The sequence below is a fragment of the Gossypium raimondii genome, chromosome 5 (assembly GCF_025698545.1).
Source record: "Gossypium raimondii isolate GPD5lz chromosome 5, ASM2569854v1, whole genome shotgun sequence".
NCBI classification, from domain to species: Eukaryota; Viridiplantae; Streptophyta; class Magnoliopsida; order Malvales; family Malvaceae; genus Gossypium; species Gossypium raimondii.
Window position 1 is genome coordinate 53887733 of NC_068569.1, and position 19780 is coordinate 53907512.

The window sequence follows — 19780 nt, forward strand, 5'->3', positions numbered from 1 at the left end:
TATAAAGATTAAATTCGTAAAAATTGATAAATACATAGATTAACCTGTATATTTGGTTGAAACCATGACATAGGCAGGGGCGAAACTAGGGGCTTGTAGGAGCTCCGACCCCCCCTAAAATGAAATTTTTTTATTTAGGTCCTTTAAAATTTTTAAAATTTTAAATTAGTAAAGGTAAAATTGCACTTTGACCCCTTAAAAATATAAAAATTTAATTTAATCCTTTAAAAATTATAAAGATATAGACTATTAAAATGGTGACATTACATTTTTTCTATCGTAAAAATTACACATTCATACATTATGTCTAAAGAAAACTGTCTAAATAAAAATCTATCATTTATTCTCTCGAAAATTTAAACTCGAACGAATTTTATAGATAGAATTTTCCTTATTCACTAAAGTAATCAGATGTTTAATGTCAAACACGTTCATAAAAAAGAAACTTCTCTTTATGTCAAAGTCTGGAGTCCTTTTATCACTTCATAGATTGCTTGAAGAGGAGTTTTTCAATCATCACCCTCAAAAGGATAATGCCTGGATGTGACATGGAATTGAATGATAATGTAGGATAAAAGCATATATGTCGTTATGGGTATATTTATTTTTATATATATTTTTTAAAAAATCTTTCAAAGATTTTATCAAGTTGAGTCAATTGGGTGGGATCAGGTTAATTTTGAATAGGGTTCATTTGGAATGAGTGATTTTGGTTAAGGTGAAATATTTGAGGAAGTTAATTTTGTGTTCGATTCGTTTAATTTTTTTTAAATTGAGCTAATTTAAGTTTAGATTTAATTGAATTTGATCGAATTAAATTTGGGTTCGAATTCATATCTATATGTATGTCGAAAACTAAGACTAAATACAAGCATCTCAAGAACAATAGAAAAGGAAGCAACCTAGGTTGATATAAACATTTAAAAATACACACTTTCACACACAAACAGGGGCTGGCAGGAGCCCAACCCCTAAAATAGAAAAATTTTTATTTAGATCATTTAAATTTTTAAAAATTTTAAATTAGTAAAAATAAAATGATATTTTTACCCTCCAAAAAATGATAAAGATATAGGCTATTCAAATGGTGAAATTACATTTTAACTATCATAAAAATTAAAATTTAATTTCGACCCTAAAAAATTTTCTACCTTCACCCTTGCACACAAAAGGTCCTTTTAAGGCTCATGGGGATATGTAATTTTTGTTGTGAATCCAGGACCACTTTTGCCTGCTAAATGTCTTTGTTTTAATCATATAAGTAGTGCAAGCTGAAAGAGATTGCTTCACAATTTCTTTACAACAAAGTAGAAAGCAAAGAAGAAACATTGAAACATTATGGAAAGGGCTATGTGTAATTCATGGTTGTCACCTCACATGCATGTGCTTTAAAAGGTTTGAAAGCAGTTGCTGATTTCTCAAAGCTTTGTCACCCGAAAATGTATTTTTTTTAAAACTTGAAGTAAGGACTTTTTCTTTTATCACATTAGATACTTTTTGCATGTCAAATATCGATTGAATCGTACATGAAGTGACAATCATATCTCAAACGATAGAAAGAGACGTCTTGAAACTCAATTGTGTTACCTAATGAAAGGGTGAAGAATCCTTGAAGCAATAGCCAATTTCCATTCTTAGGTGGGCCTTTTATCTCTTCTGGAAAAAAAATATGAAGATATATACGATGATGATGATGATGATTTTTGGTATGGAGGTTCCTGTTTGTTCAAGGGAAAATAAACTAAAAACACCATAACCCCATGCTATCTTTTCAATATGTGGAAAGTTTGTCTTGTTTTTGGAGGACATTGAAAAAGAAAACATGAACGAAAAAGAAGAATTAAACTTTGCTAGTAGTCTTTGTACTTTATGAAAGTTATGGATTTAATCTATATACTTTGATCCGATCATTTTTAGTCTCTGTATTTTCTCTAAATTTTAAAATTCAATTCTCACCAAACGATAATTGTTTAAGTTCTGCTATTTCCGGAATCTAATGCCCCAAACATAATGTGTAATGCCATGGCATATTACAATTACCTTATATTATTCACTAAAAATCTAGTTATTGGGTTAACTATGGTCATTTGCATCAAGGCTAAAATTTCAAATTTTGAAACAGATAGGAATTTAAAATGATCCGATACCCACAAGTGTACATATTGTATATGACCAGTAATTGAATTTAATCTAACAGATTTGACTACTGGTTGGTTGAATACTAAAATTGACCATTTCAAAAAATTTATGAACAAAAATTAATCAAATTAAAATATAGAAATGTAGTTGATAACTTTTACAAAGTCGTAAAAAGTTTAGTCTTCGTAAAAGATGTGAATTCTTGAAGAAACAACATCATCTCCAACCCTTTTTTCAAAGAGTTGTGTCGTTAAAGCCTAAGGATCGTAGTCAGGGATAATGTTGGGCATAATATTATTATATGATAAGAATATAATATTAAAAATATATAATAAAAAATTATTATTAATTAATTAATTTAATTTAATTAATTAAAAATTATTTGATACATCGAAGATGAAATTTTTAAATTTTATAAACGAATTAAGAATATAACAAGTGTCATATTTTAATTATTAAAATCATCATGCTTTTATAAAAAATATATTAATATGATATAATTTATATAATATCAACCATATTTATCAAAAAATTGTGAAACTTTTTCAATACTCAAATTAATAATATATATTATTTTTTATTTAAATATCACATATATTTTAATATATTATTTTCAATTACTTTATATTAATTCCTTAACAAAAATCAAAAACATCTCATCGTGTTAAATTCATCTTTAATTGAGACTATGTCGTTAATAAAAAAAATCAATTAAATCTCTCTATTGATGCTTTTCGTCTTTGACCCCGTTGACCGTTAAAATTAATTGACGGATCAATCAGATGGCGATACATGGTAGATTTTAATTTATTATTATATTTTTCACATAAAAATTATAAAAAAAATCATAAAAATATTAAAAATTTATATAAACTTATAAAATTATAAAAAAATTCATAAAACCTTATGAATATTATAAAAACTTATAAATATTCTAAAAATTACAATTTTAAATAAAATTATAAAATATTAAAAATATATAAAATTATAAAATTTTATTTATTGGTTCCTCATTTAGAAATTAATCCTTTAAAATCAAAATGAACACGTGAAATTAGACCAACCGTTGAATAATATTGAGAATAGTTATCAGAATCAATGTTGTTTGAACTGGACAAGATTGACTAGTTGGACCAGTTGGACATGGAATCGGTAAGAGTGTTGGTCCAAACAAAGCCATTAAATTGGTTGACATGAAAATTGGTACGGACCGGTTGAATCGGGCAATTGAACAAGATTTTTAATTTTTTAAAATTTTAACGAATTATTTAATTGAATTGAACAAACCAGTTGAATCATTGGCCTGATCGGTGTGGCCACTGGTCCTGTTCTAAAAACCTTGGTCAGAATCTTTCATGCTACCATATGCTAATATTTGCAACTATTGGATAATGAAATTTTGGTTTGATAGTATCTAAAAATACCAAAAATACATTATATCATATAATACTTAGAAAACTATTTCTACTATACTATACCTACAAAATTAAAAATACAAATTTTATAATAAAAATAACAATTTATCAATAAAAATAAGAGCAGCAATTATTGATTATTCCCATTATTCAATGGTTGATATGATGTCATGTGTTCATTATGATTTTAGGGTTTAAATGACTTTTTCTTATAATTTCTATTTTTAATTTTAATAATTTTATAATTTATTAGATATTTTATATTTTTTATAATCTTTTATGGTTTTTTAACTTTTCATAAAATTTTAAATATGTTTTTATTAATTTTATAATTTATTAGAATTTTATTATTTTTATAAATTTTATATCAATTTTAATTTTAATAATTTTGTCAAAAAATTATAATTTTTAATATTTTATGAGAAACTATAATATTAAACTAGAAGCTATCATGTGTCACAATTTGATGTCCATCAATTGATTTTAACAATTAATGTGGTCAAATACTGAAATCATTAATAGAGGAGCTTAACTAATCCTTTTGCTAACCACAAACACTCAATAGAGTGTGAATTTAGTACAATGGCTTAATTATTATTATTATTTTCTTAAGCCTTTTGTTTCTATAACTCTATTAATTATAGATCTAATTTAATTTTAAAATAATAATATATAAATCATGTTAATGTGTGGAGACATATGCAAGTTAACATCTAAGAAAAGTTAGAACTTATTACAAAAGTTGGTAAAAAAATGTTAGAGATTCACTCTAAAAAAAAGTGACATATCCAATTCATGAATCATCTTTGTAACGATTTTGAAGTTTAAAATTCAACATTTGCAGCCCTCACCTCTTTGTAATGGTAAGCTTAGGTTGAAGAAACATGTTGGAGAAACAGTTGTATAAGGTGGCTTTAATGGTGTGGGGTGCAGAGTGAGGTGTGATAGAGATGAGAGAGCAGAGGATGGGTGGTTTTTATGGTGAGTGTTAGGTGGCAATGAGGTTTGCTGGTTCTTATGTTGCAAATAAACCAAAAAAAGTGTTTAGAACTAATTATGGAAAGGCCTCTAGTTTTAGTTAAAAGTAAAAAAAAAAAATGTCATGTCAACAATCCGTTAATGAATTAACGAAATTTTTAACAGTAATGATCAATTCGAACAATTTTTAATGGCAATGATTTGCGGTGTAGTTTACCTTAAATAAATAATAATCTTTCTTGATTCCCTGAAACTTTAAAAATCTCTAATTTTTTTTTAATTTTCTTTTTAAATAATATTTTATTTTATTTTTAACATTCAATCACTTTTCTTCCACCTTCATGTTTTTTAGGTTAATCAGAAACTTCCCTTCTAAATTTTAGAGACACCTCATATGTACTCTCCTGAATGATGATCGAAGAGACAAGATTCCGTGATTATCCTATACTGGAGTGGTGGGATTGTTTCTCCGCATGATGTGGTGAAGTAATAGATCTAAGACTTTGGATCTATCTTTAGTGGAGTTTTGATCAGATTGTTGCTTGATATTTTGGCGAAATCTTGTTGCTACTTTTTTTCTTAACTGTTCTTTGATTTGGCACGAAGAATTTTGTGTCTTTGTGAGTTGAAGCGAGGATTGATTTTCTTCTAGTTTTTAGGTATCTTATCAACTGTTGACACCATTTTTTGGATGGAAAACGGGGTCGACTTGGGTTTTGAAAAATAAAACGGGAATCGCCACCAATCCTTTTTTTATGAGATGTGATTGGATCACCTCGAAAAGTGGTTGTTTTTAATAAACGATTTGATTTTTTTAAAGCAACGATTTTGGTCCACGAAACTTAGAAAAAAATAGGTTCGGGAGTTGGTTACGTATGAGGAAGGATTAGCACCCTCGTAACGCTCAAAATTGGTACCTAGTTGATTAGTTAATGTCTTAATGTCGAAAATTGAAATTTGAAGAATTTTAAAAATACGATCCTTGTATTAAAATGTTGAAAATGTTTGAGTAAAGGGGCATATTTCACGTTAATCGAGGAATAGAATCATATCCAGTAAGTTAGGACACAATGTCTCAAACTCCCGATATGCGAATAAATGCCAAAATTTTACTTATTTAAAAGATTATTTTATTATCTCGGGTTTAGAAAACGAATCATGCCCAGTAAGTTAGGACATGATCTTTTCTTAATTCCCTAGATCGTTTTAAAAACTTGAGTTTGAAAAATCCGTGTATTTAGATTTATTATGAAAATCGAAACCCAGTAAGTTAGGGTACAATCCTTTCGAATCTAAACACGAAATATTATTTTTTAAAACAAATTTTGTTATATCGAGTAATATAAAACACGAAAATCGTAGTAAAATGTGAAAGTGAATTACATTGTTGTTATGCGTGGTAAAATCATAATACACACAAAAGTATAAAATGATACGAGTAATAGCAACAATATAAAATAAAAGTCATGCTTACAATCATATAAAATAACAATGTATATAAACAAATAAATTAAAACATTCATTCAAAATGATAAAGAAAATGAAATAAATAGTAAATACAATTAAATGTAAAGAGATATATATGAACATAAATTAAAATATTAGAGTATATACATATTATAAGAAAGGTATGCATAAATATTACGAAACATAAAATATATGTATGTAGATAAAAAATATATGTGCATTATAAAAATAAAATAAGATAATATATAATATACATATTTTAATACGTAAAAAAGGGGGCATACATACATATATAAAAGAAACCATATAAAACATATAAATATGTATACATATATTCGCAAAAAGGGTTATATAGATACACATATAAAGAGGTATTTATATATATTAAATAAATCTAAAAGGAAATAATAATAACAATATTATACATGTATGTATATCAAAACTATCATATAATAGTAGTATGATAAGTAAAAATAAGATAAATAATAATATTATAAATAATAGTAATAATAAATGATAATACATTAAAATAATAAAGAAAATGATGAAAATGCTAAAAAGGGGGCTAAATCAAAGTAAAGTCTAAAATATGGGGCGGAATCGAAATAAAAAAACAAAAAGGGACTAAATTATGTAGCGCGTCGAAAGAGGGGGGACCAAAATGGTAAATACCCCGAATCCCCAAAACGTTGCACTTAGATGTGGATTAAAATGAACCAAAAACAAAATTTTGTGGCCAAATCGTAAATATGCAGAAAACTTCCATGAAAGCGCTATAAAATCAGAAGGACTGATTGCGCAAATATTCCATTTGAAGAAAACACGCGGATCCTCCCCAGGTCGGGTCACCGCATGGGTCGAGGGCCTCAAACGGTCTTGTTTAATGAAATTTTAACCCTTCCTAAAACCTAGTTTCATTCAAATTAAAAATAAGAAAAGAAAAGGATCCCTTCCTCCTCATTTTTTTACTTAAACCTAGGCCATCATTGCCGCCTCCATGGCCAGTGGCCGGAGTTGCGTGAGAACGGCCTTTCGGCCTCCCTACCGCGGCGTCCCTGAAGGCTAAGCCTTCTCGACCGCGAGACCAAAAAAAGAAAAAGGATGAACCACCTTCTTTCCTTTCGACTCGGTGATGCCAAGGTGGGACCCAAAGACCACTGTCAAGCGGTCAGGTATTTTCCTCTTTCTTTTTTTAATTTCCTTTTTGTTAAAAAGAGTACTGAAACAAGTAAAAAAATAAAAAGGAAAATAAAAAATAAAAATAAAAAACGAATAGAAAAAGAATTGGAATCAGCCCCTTTTCTTAGATTTTTAGATCTGCTTTTGTCCGATTATTCCCTTTTCTTTTCGTTTCTGCTTTTGCATGTAAATAAGGAACACAAAAAAATAAAAATAGATTAAAAAGGAGTATAAATGGGTAAATCTAAACCTTTTTTATTTCTGTTTTCTTGTTCACCAAATATTCCAGAGGAAAAAAAACCTCCTTTGAATTACATTAGGTTCGGCTTTTATAGCCGATTACGTTGTTTTTCTTTTTTACTATATTCTACTGTTCTTTTGTCCTTGTTTTCTTCTATCATTTTGTCATGTTTGCAGGTTTTGGGCAAGGTCAACGGGTGTTGGAAGGATAACCCAGACCATTTTGGTGCAAAACCGGTCGTGCTTCGGGCGTCGAGTGTGCTGCGAAGGCACGAGGAGATGTACGGCGCACTGAGGCTGCTGGTTGTGGTGCTGAATTGGGCTAGGGTTTTGCCATTTTGGGCCTCTGTTGTGTTTTTATTTGGGCCATGGATTTTGCTTTAATTTTGTTTATTATTTTGTGTTTTGAGTTCAAGGCCCGGGTAAAATTGAGCTCGTACATCAACTTTAATGGTTTAGCGTCAAGCTTGGACTATCTAATTTATAAAATCAAATCTCTATTGTGATTAACAAGTTTAAATTGTGTTTGGGAGTGGTTACGCTTCAAGTCGCGACAACAACCTCCTTTTCATATTGGCCTTCACACGGCCTTACATGCGCCCGTGTGGCCCACATGACCCAATTGATCCAAACCGTATGGCCTACATGTCCAGCACACAACTTGTCACATGACCGTGTGGCACACATGGCCGAGTGGCGCACACGGCTGTGTGACGTCAACAGAATACATTTCGGCTTTTCATCATTCGCTGTTTTTTGAGTTTTGTGTTACACACCTTTTTTAATTTCTGTAGCAAACACCACGACAAGAATTTCATAGCCTTAAATTGACAATTCACACGAATTAATTAACACGATTTTACTAAACCCAAAACGCTAATTCAAAAGAAACAAAATCAATAATTGAACTTCATTATAGTGAAATCATCCTCTAACAACGATTAGCCACTTACCCTTGAAAGAATGACAACACTCTAAATCGCAATTAACTCACTAAAGGAATTGATGTACACACGCATCACCTAGAAAAAAATTAATAACAACAGAAAACGTCTGGAAAATAGTGATAACGAATTACGCCACAATGAAGTAGAGTTAACAAAGGTGAAGAGTCAAAAATGATGTTTGATTATCCTTCTTTCTTGTTTTTTTTAGGTGCGCAACCAACAAAGGGAGAAAACAAAAATCAAAATTGAGGAATGGCAATATGAGAAAAACTAAAACTTGAAAGAAAATGGGCATGATGTGAGGAAGTGGGAAACAAAGTGGCAACCATTATTTTTTGTTTGTTTTTTTAACTAATTAACAATAATATAAATATTATCTTATTATTTTTTATAAAAAAACCAACCACTAAACCTTCTATTTAATAAGTTAATAGATGAATCATAATCCAATTTTAACAATACCACATCCACTTAAGCGGCACAGTGCATGGGAAATAAAAAAAATATTTCCACTTGCTCGCGCAGGAAATCAAACACGAAACCAAGGTAAGCTGAAAATTACCATTGAACTAACAAGCTCATTCTGCATGAATTAGACATAAAATAAATTTAAGTTAAACCACCAAGGGTAGGAATTGAATAAAAAAATGACAAAATTTTAAGGGAATGATTTGAACACAGAACCTCCCACACACATCTAGAACACTTAACTATTGAACCAGATCAATTCATTTTACAAAATTTTCACAGTCATAACTTAAAAATCAAGACACGACCACTCTTGGTTTCACTAATCTAATTTCTTCTAAGCGGAATTTTGGGATGTGACAAAGAAGAGATGAAATCACTTCAAAAGAACGAGACTTGGTGGCTGGTAAAACCATCCATCGACAAGAATATAGTTGTTTGCAAATGGGTGTTTAAGAAAAAGGAAGGTTCAGGTTCGAACAAAACTTGGTACAAGGAAATATTGGTCGCAAAGGGATACAATCAAGTGGAGGGATTTTATTTTCATGATGTTTTCTCTCCCGTTATGAAACATACATCCATTCGAGCGCTTTTGGCCCTTGTTGCATCTAACAATCTTGAGTTAGAGCAGTTAGATGTAAATGTTGCTTTCCTTCATGGTGCCCTTGAGGAGGACATATACACGCAACAACTGGAAGGCTTCAGAACTAAAGGTAAGAAAGATCATGTTTGCCTTCTTAGAAAATCATTTTACGATCTGAAGCAGTCTCATAGGCAGTGGTACAAAAAGTTCGACTACTTCATGATAAGTATTGGTTTTTCACGAAGTAAGTATGACAGTTGCATATATTTACAATGTCTTGATGATGGTTCGTTCATATATTTGTTGCTTTATGTTGATGATATGTTGATTATAGCTAAGGATCCATCCGAAATTGTAAGACTTAAAATCATGCTTAACTCTAAATTTGAAATGAAGGATTTAGGTGGAGTGAAGAAAATTTTAGAAATAGAAATTTCAAGGGATATATGTTCTAATAAATTGTTTTTATCACAACAAAGGTACATCAAAAAGATCCTTGAGTGATTTGAGATGCAAGAATCAAAACTGGTAAGTACTCTCTTAGTTGTAAACTGTAAATTGTTAATTTCAATTTCTCCCCAAAACGAAGAAGAAGAGAGGTACATGTCAAAAGGACCTTATTCAAGCATAGTTGGAAGTTTGATGTATGCAATGGTATGTACTTGTCCCGATATTTCACATGCAGTTAGTGTTGTTAGTAGATACGTGGCCAAACCAAGTAAGTTATATTGGCATGCAGTTAAGTGGATATTCAGATATTTACGAGGTACTTCTAACATGTGTTTAGAGTTCGAAAGAAGCATAAAAGGCTTAGTCAGATATGTTGATTCAGATTTTGCAAGAGACTTAGATCAAAGGAGGTCTCTCACAGGTTATCTATTCACTTTTGGAGATTGTGCCATCAATTGGAAAGGAACATTTCAAACTATAATAGCCTTATCTACTATTGAAGCAGAATACATGGAAATTACCAAAGCTGTAAAAGAAGCGATTTGGTTAAAAGGTCTATTTAGTGAACTAGTAAGTGAAAAAGGGGCAACTGTCGTATATTCTAATAGTCAAAGTGGCATACATCTCACAAAAGATCAAATGCATTACGAAAGGATGAAGCACATAGACATTCATTATCACTTTGTTTGAGAAGTGATCATTTAAGGGGATGTTCAGATTCTTAAAATTGGAACAGCACACAACCCGCCCGATATGATGACAAAAAGCCTCTCAGTTTCAAAGTACGAGCTTGGACTTGGTGAGTTTTCAACAAAGATCAAATTAGGCCCATAATAGGGCTTGGCAAGGGACTTAAGTCAAATATGAGTCAATGTGGAGATTTGTGGAGTTATGTCTCACATTTTCAGACTAAACAGTGTGTGGCGTCTGAACAAAAAAGTGTTTTTTGTCCCGATGAACAGACTATGTCACAACGAGAAGTGAGACTTTGTCCCAACGACGCGAATGCCATGTGACGACATGACGACGCGCACCTCAAGTTTTTCAACTTTTTTTCCCAGTTAAACTCTGTTTTTAGTTTCCTACTTGTACTCTAATTAACCTAGGCGTATTCTAGTCATATATACTATGAATTTTAGCCTATAAATGCCTTACTTACTCTAGATTTTACAAAACATAAATAGTGAGATTGAGAGAATTTTTTTCTTTGTTTTGAAGGGTTTTTCTTTTGGGGCTTCGGGTTTTCCTTTAATTCTCTCAATCTTTTGTACTCTTCTTTATTATAGTGAAATCTCTTTTTACATGTGGTTTTTTATCCTCTTTTGAAGAGTTTTTCCACATAAAATTTGTGTGTTCGATCTTTTAGATTTTACTTTATTTACTTGTTCGTTGCATAACACAGGTCATTTCCCAACAGAGATCTATTTGAATAAGATTGACATAATTCACAAAGTCATTAAGCAACTCCATGATAAAGCAACCCCATATTTTTCATACTGGAATTGAATCACGTTAAAGTCCCCTACACACATCCAATTTTTCTCATAGTAGGAAAGTTGAGACCAAAGCCCAACATAGGACAAGAAGAGAAAACAAGTCCTCACTAACCTTGAGCAAATCTCAACAAGAGGAGGAGATTGAAGATAGAAAAAAACCTACTTAACCAATAATTAATACATTTAACCATATTAAAAATTTGGTTATAGAGTAATATTATTATGAGTTAAGTTACATGACTTTGCTATGTATATCTATATTATATTTAATTATCTGATCGAGTTGGTGTCGCAAATTAATCGAATAGTAACTTAATTGGGAATGACTAAAACCATTATTTTTACAAAATAAAAAATATTATTATGAACATGGTTTTTTTATTATATATTTTATATAAAACCTATGAAAATAATTTAAATAAAAAACCCACACTAAATTATATTTGAACCTAAGACATTTTACTCTCTAAAATCTCAAATTTACCATTTCAACTAAAGTCACATTAATTTTTATATCAGTTCGTTTAGATACACGCGCAGAGAAAGACTCATGCCAAAATCAATTGATTTTTTTTATAATAAAAAAAGATTGAAATTATCTAAGAATCAAATTCGAGACTCAAACGAACTGAAAACTAAACCGACGTTTTTATCACTTTACCAATAATTAATAAAAAATTAATTAAATTAAATTTTGGATCCTACCATTGAAACCCATATATAAAGACAATACAAGACCTCATTCAGAAATATTTGTAAATTCAAAATTTTATAAAATTACAAACAAACAAATTTATAAAATTTAAAATTCAAAGTTTAGGATTAACCTCTCACCTCAATTTATAATATAAAAATGTGTTAAAAGATCTTGTTGATTATCTAAAAGAAAAGATTACATCATTCTATAAAATACTATATGATATAAAAAATAATATTAATATTACTAACAGATCATGGAGGTCATTGTACTAAAATCATTGTATTTTGCTTCCTCTACTAAAAAATAGAGAAATTAGTTTCTATACATTACATCAAAAAGCAAATTGATATTTCTGTTAAAAATTCATTCAATTATATTGTTAAAGTCTGGTCCATGTATGTTAGAATGAGGTGCACACCACTTATAACTGTTTGATTATTCTGTCAGCCAGACCAATTTTTAACAATAAAAATGGATGAAATTTAAGGAGTAATTTACTTTTTAATCTAATTTATAAGGATTAATTATCAATTTCTTGAGTAAGAGAGCAAAATGAAATCTAATTAATACTATAAGGGCCTCTATGGTACTTTTACCAAATATAATACATACAAAAATTCAGAGAACACAACTTATTAATATCATATCATATGACTAATTTGGCCCTCCAACTTTACAAAAAAATCATTTTAGCCCTCTATTTAATTTTTCACCTCTTTTAGTCCTTAAACTTGTGTTATTTATCAAATCACCTCAAATTGGATAGCAAAGTTAACGTATGTTAACTTTGTTGACGTGGGATACACGTGCATGCCACATTAACAACTAATTAATTTTTTAAAATTTGAAAATTTGAAAATGATAAAAATTATTTAAAAAGTATAAAAATTATAAAAAATATTTTTTAATTTTTAAAAATTAATTAGTTACTAACGTGACATACACATGGGCTGCCACGTAGATGCCATATTAGTAAAGTTAATAGACGTTAACTTTTCTATTCATCTGGACTAATTTGTCTGGCAGCCATTTGTTTGATTTGGCAAAGTCAAAATGCCATTTTTATTGCGAGCCACCTTAATTTTACATTTTCCTTTTCCAGTTTCCACTTTTTTCTAATTGGACCCTCATTTCCATTAATCCTCTTAAAATATCCTAATCATAATGAGTCAATTCGATATTAATTAAGGATTTAATTCACTTTATTTCTAAAATCAACCACTATAACCTAGGAAAAGTCAATTTTGGTTTTGGATTAGATTAATTTAGGTTGCGTCTAACTTAAATTTTAAAATTTTTGGAGATTATTTCGAGTTTTAGTTATTTTTGGATTTGAATCAATTCAGATTCAAATTGTTTCGTATTTGGGTCAATTCGAATTTTAAGGTCGGATTGGGTTATCTTCAGTTGAGTCCATGTGTGTTAGTATGAAGCAAACGTAGCATACTAGGTGCAACTATTTAGTTATTTCGTTAATGACGCAAATTTTTAATAGATACAGGGATTAATTTATAGATTTCTAAAAGTAAAAAAAATGTAAAATACAATCTGACTCCTAATAATAAGGGACCTCTTTAATACTTTTACCGATTATGTATCAATGTATCATTGTCATTAGAATATTTTAAAACTCAACTATCATACATTTAATGAAAATTAAAATTGGGTACACCTATAACAATCAAATCCAACCTTATAAAATAAAAGAAATTTAATTGACCAAACAAATTTTAATAAATTAAAGTAAAAGACCAAAAAAGGTAAATTGTATTTATTTTATCAACGACAAATAATGATGAGCGTGACAACAACATGTCATCATTAAATTAAATTAAATTAAATTAATAATATTTTTAATCCTTTAAATTATTCATAATTAAAGTTATTAAATTATTCTAATTATAAAAATATCTATTCAAAATTGAAAATTTACCATTATACTTTAATTCTATATTATTTTATTTGGTTAAATTTTATTTAAAATGACTTGAAGAAAAAATTAATAAATTTTTTATATATTTTACTTTGATTTTTAATAATAATAAATTAATTAATATAATATTAAAAGTAAATATATGTATTTTAACTTTCAATTTTATTTCATTAAATAGAAATTTTAATTTAATTTACTGATTTTTAATATTTGTAAGTAAATTATTGTTAACTATTAAAATAAAATATTTGAAAGAAATCATCAAAATTAATATTGAGTGGTAAAATTTAATTAAAAATTAAAGTTGATGGTAAAATTTAATAAAATTCAAAGTTTAGTGGTAAAATTCAATCATATAAAAATTTATTTATGGTTTCAAAATATAATGACAGAAAACAAAATATAGTGGTAAATTTCAATATTCACCTATAATATCTAGCAGATTTACATTTTAGCCCAAGTTTATTCAACCGAAACTCCATTTAATTTATGAATAATAAATTTATTTAACTCAAAGTAAAAAAATAATTCTATTTAAAATCATTGTTTTCATAAGACCCAGACCCATAGATTGATTTGGTTAGATTGAAAACAGGTTGAGGTATTGGTTCAGAATAAGAGGTTAGACTAATAGACCTACGAATCGAGTTAAAAAATTGGTTCAACTAGTAGAGCCAATTTTTTCTATTTTTCTAATGTTTTTTTAATTTTTTTTAATTTTTATAATTTATTAAATTAAACCGAACAAATCAATCATACTATGAGCAAATAGTCTAATTGATTCGACCACCAATCCGATTCTAAAATACTTACAATTTAGAATCAAACTAATTTTATTTTAAATTTGATAATTTATAAGAATATAAAATCCATACCCTACGAGACAAATAAATAATTAAATAATAGAAATCAATTTTAATATATATATATATATATTATAAATATGTAAATATCAAACCAACCGTGTGCAACTATAAATACAGCTTTTCGGCTCCCCCATTTTGCCTCATTCGTCAATCAAAATTTTTTAGATTAAATAAAAAAAGAAAGAAAAAAGATTTTTTTTTAAAAAGAGAGTATATTTTTGGTGGAGATTTTCAGAGGAATTCATCCATGGCAACCAAAGTGTATATTGTGTATGTATTATAGTCTCTTTCGTTCTATCATTTTTCTTAAAAGATTTTTAGAATTTTATTTGGTGTGATTAACTTTTGGGTTTGATCTTTGACTGATTTCTACTTTGGTAGAGTTTGATTCGTGATTATTTTCGTTTTTTCTAATATTTTCTTTGAATTTTTTATATAAGTTTCTTTGTTTTTTTTCACTCTGAAACTGTATTTTCTATACTTTTTAGCATATGATTTAACAGAAAGCTAGGATTTTCAATTAGTTTTACAAATTAATTTTCTATCGTATAGTTGGGATTTGATAAGCTGGAAAAATTCGATGTTTAATTTTCTGAGTTAGAAATTAATTTCCAGTTTGATGCCGGGAAATGCAGTATCAATTTAGGGGTTCTTTTAATTTTTTTGTTCTTCCCGGCCGTTGATTTTTGTAGTCATATTTAGTCGAGAAACAGCCATTGAAGTGACAGATGCTAGTAGTTTCAGCGTATTTTTCAATCTAATTTGTTTTGGGAATGTGATCAATGTAGCTATTTTATGATCAATAAGGTCAATTCTTAGATTAAAGCGTAGTGTTCAAATCGATTCTCATTATGCTCAATTTGATACATTAGAACAGCTTCAGGAAACCTTGATTGATTAACCGGATTCAGCCTTTTTTTTAATCAGTTTTGTTCCTTCTTTCTTGAAAATCTGTGTTGCATATAGATTTGAGTTGTTAACAAAAGCAATATATTTTGTTCTGGTTTGGAGATTTTGCCTTTAAAATCCTTTTGTTTTCTGGGTTTTTCTTGTAATCATTAATTGTGTGTTGGTACCTGTATTAAAAATGAAATTTTATGTCCATTAACAAGGAATTTGTGTTCTACTGTCTGATATGATTTGATAACTAAACCATATAACCCTTGTAAAGAACTTTTATTTGTTGAACAATAATATGGAGGTAGTCAGGTAGTTGTCGGTTTTGAACGGGTCCTTTTGTTTACTCACCGACAAGTCGTTGGTTTTTCTTTAATCTTTAAATGCTTGATGGTACCTGTATTAAACATGAACCTGTATGTGCATTAACAAGGAATTTGTGTCCTACTGTCTGAGGTGATTTGATAACTAAAACATATGGCCCATGTAAGGAGCATGTATTTGTTGATTAATAATACGGTTTTGTTTACTCACCAAAAAGTTTCCTGAGTTTTGGATGAATAAGAATGTACCTCCCAAGTCACAGCTATTCCCTATATGTATACTTGACTCAAAATCATGCAATGTAGATTTATATACTTGTAGACCTGTGGATGCTTTTTTTATATGCTTATAGAAATACTATATTACTGTAGAATGTAGAATGTAGATTGTATATACTTGTGGACTGTGGATGCTTTCGTTATATGCTTACTTTTTGTTCATCTGTTCTTTCGGAACTTACAAGCAATGGCATTTGTACTTTTCCTTTGCAATTAACTTGAGATAAATTTCATGCCATCATTTGCATTCAATATTTGGCATCTAATCGTTATGATAAGCTATTATGTAAGGCATAGCATGTTCTTTAATTTAGTGATTAGGTCCACCCTATGCAACTATTATCACACACTAAATCTTCTGGTTTGATTTGGCTTTGCTATCAACTCGTAGTTTATGACAGCATTCAGCCTACTGTCCTCTGCCCTGTATTTTTTTATAGTTGAATAGTGATGTAAGGTAAGCTGGGTGAGTAGTACTGGCTTTATCTGTTATAGGAGAGTTGTAATGTGAGATGTTATCCGATATTAGGAATATATAGTATAGCTGCACCAAGTTGGTTGTCTGTGTTAGAACATGAAGTAGGTGTTGAGAGGACAAAGCTATTAGGAGAGATTTCAATTGTATTGCCTACCTATTGCAGCAGATTTGGATAAATTTTGATAAAATCTTCTTATTGCTCTTACAGATACTATTCCATGTACGGACACGTAGAAAAACTTGCAGAGGAGATACAGAAAGGGGCCGCATCTGTTGAAGGTGTTGAAGCCAAATTATGGCAGGTAATAATGGTGCTCCATATGCTGCTCTGGTTTGAATAACTTGCTTTCTTTTGTTAATTGACTAATGTCTAGTTACAATTCATTACATAAACATGGTCTCAACTGTTTCATCTCGATCAAGATATTTCTTATTTAGTTAATTTTTTTTAAAAAATCCTTGAACTCACTCCCTGTAAGAAATCTTCGTCAGCAGTCATGTTACTTGTATATGTTACTGTCCATTAGTTATTAGAACTTGTGGTTCTCTTGGTTTGCTTGTTTTTGTAGATGAAATCATTGCAAATATGCTTTAGGTTTTGCATGGCCCTCCTTGATTCGAGTCGTTGCATTTAATTTGTTTAACCGAGTTTTGTAAAGCTCGGCTGTTGCAAATTCAGTTAAATAAGTGATTGTGTTTGATCATCTGTTAAACATCATTTATGTGGTATAGGTCCCTGAGACTCTATCGGAAGAAATTCTCGGAAAGATGAGTGCACCACCAAAAAGTGATGTACCGGTTATTACACCGAACGATCTTGCTGAGGCTGATGGGTTTGTTTTTGGTTTCCCGACAAGATTCGGAATGATGTCCGCACAATTCAAAGCTTTTCTGGATGCAACCGGAGGTCTATGGAGAACTCAGCAACTTGCAGGAAAACCTGCTGGGATCTTCTATAGCACCGGATCACAGGGCGGTGGACAAGAGACTACAGCGTAAGTTTTCTTATATCGAAATGGAACAACGAAAACATAACTAGTATCTGAATCTATTTTTGGATTTTAACCACAGGTTGACTGCAATCACTCAACTGGTTCACCATGGGATGATATTTGTTCCCATCGGATACACCTTCGGTGCTGGCATGTTTGAGATGGAGCAAGTGAAAGGTGGAAGTCCATATGGTGCCGGAACATATGCCGGGGACGGATCAAGAATGCCATCGGAACTTGAGTTGGCACAAGCTTTCCACCAAGGTAAGTACATAGGTGGCATCACAAAGAAACTCAAGGCAGCTGCCTGATCTGGATTTACTATAAAAACCACAAATTGTCTTTTCATTTTATTTTATTTTTTACATATATTGTACAAGTTTGAAAACAATAAATTCTTCATGTATTGCATGTATGATTTTATGTGTGTTACACCTTTTAACCATACATTGGTTTCGATTAATGCCAAAGTTTGCTCATATATTTTGTATTATTACTCGTCCGGACTCTGGTACGACAGTTCTTGAATGTAATGTGGATTTTTTTTTCCTTTAGTATTTCTTTGGTTAAATTCTCCTATTAGTTCATATACTTTGTGAAAGTTGTGAATTTAGTCTATGCACTTTAATCTGGTTGTTTTTAATCATTGTACTTTTTAAATTTAAAACTGTGACAAACATATTATCATGTGTGATGATATGTCAACTTGTTATTTTCATATATTACTCGCTAAAAAATCAGTTAATGGATTAAAGACGGTTATTTGGGTCAAGATTGAAATTTTAAAATTCAGTAAGTACAAGGAGTTACAATGATGCAATTGGAGAATAAGGATTAAATTTATAACTAGGACTAATAATTGATTTTATCAAAATGGGTTTAACTGCTTCAAACTTTTAAAATTTGAAAAAATATAAATCAATTCAAATTATAACTTTTGCTATCGAAATTTAAGTCTAGGGATGGGGAAATTCCAATAATACTGCCCAACTTTTATATGACCCACACTTTACCGTACAAAGTGATTTCGATTCAGAAAACTAGATCTTGAATGAATCTTGGCTGAATAGAAAAAACTCTTAAAATTGAAACATTTTTACCGCCTGAGTACTTAATTAAGAGGAAAAAAAAAGGGTTAATTACAAAAATAATCACAACGGTTTTATTTTAGTCACCCAACTATAATTTCCTTTTTTATTACTAAACTTACTGAAATTTGGTTGTTTTCAGTCATCCTCCTGTTAGTTACTGTTAAAATCAAGGCTTATCTTTAAGCCATTTAGAAATCAAGGGTTTCGACGAGCTTTTGCCCAATTCAAACGGTGAAACAGTAACCTCCAGCAAGTAGAACAACATATCCAAGAATGAGGCCGATCTGGATTTTTGGTTATGAACATTTGCTTTGAGTTTCGAAGGTTTTGGGCATCTTTCAGGAAAATCTAAACCGTGGGTGTGAAAAGTGGGAACTTTGGGATATCAATTGGTGGGCTTCGATCGCCGCTCTAACAACACGCAGTGGCCACAAGGTGCGACAACCTTAAGACTTTTGGAGAGAAAGAAGTGAGAAACGAGAAGAACAAAAATCTTAAAATTACGTGGAAAAAAAAAATCCACATCAGAGTTTTGTTAATCATTTAACAACGGGTTAATAAATTAAAAAAATTTATTATTGGGTGACCAAAATATTAACACTTACATAATTCGGAAACTTTTCTTATATTTTGAATGAGTTGAAAGATTTTTCAAACTCATAAATCTTAACTTATTCGTATTTATTATCAAAGCTCAAATTGAAGAAAATTGTTTGTATTCGTTATTTAAATAACTTATCATGATAATTATATCATATAAAAATATTTTTCTTACTTAATTTTTATTTATACTATAAATTGATTTAAATAATTTATCATGGTACTTAGTTTAAGTACCATATACATGTCAAGCATTATA

At 29.7% G+C, this 19780-nt stretch overlaps 1 protein-coding gene across 1 annotated transcript; it reads left to right on the forward strand.

The window, feature by feature from the left end:
• The first annotated feature begins 14968 nt into the window (after positions 1-14968).
• On the forward strand, positions 14969-18384 carry LOC105768295 (probable NAD(P)H dehydrogenase (quinone) FQR1-like 1). Its single transcript, XM_012588153.2, has 4 exons — positions 14969-15131; positions 17047-17140; positions 17571-17833; positions 17910-18384. The coding sequence occupies exons 1-4, from the start codon at positions 15109-15111 to the stop codon at positions 18139-18141; spliced, it is 612 nt and encodes a 203-aa protein (XP_012443607.1). The 5' UTR covers positions 14969-15108; the 3' UTR covers positions 18142-18384.
• Positions 18385-19780: the final 1396 nt, after the last annotated feature.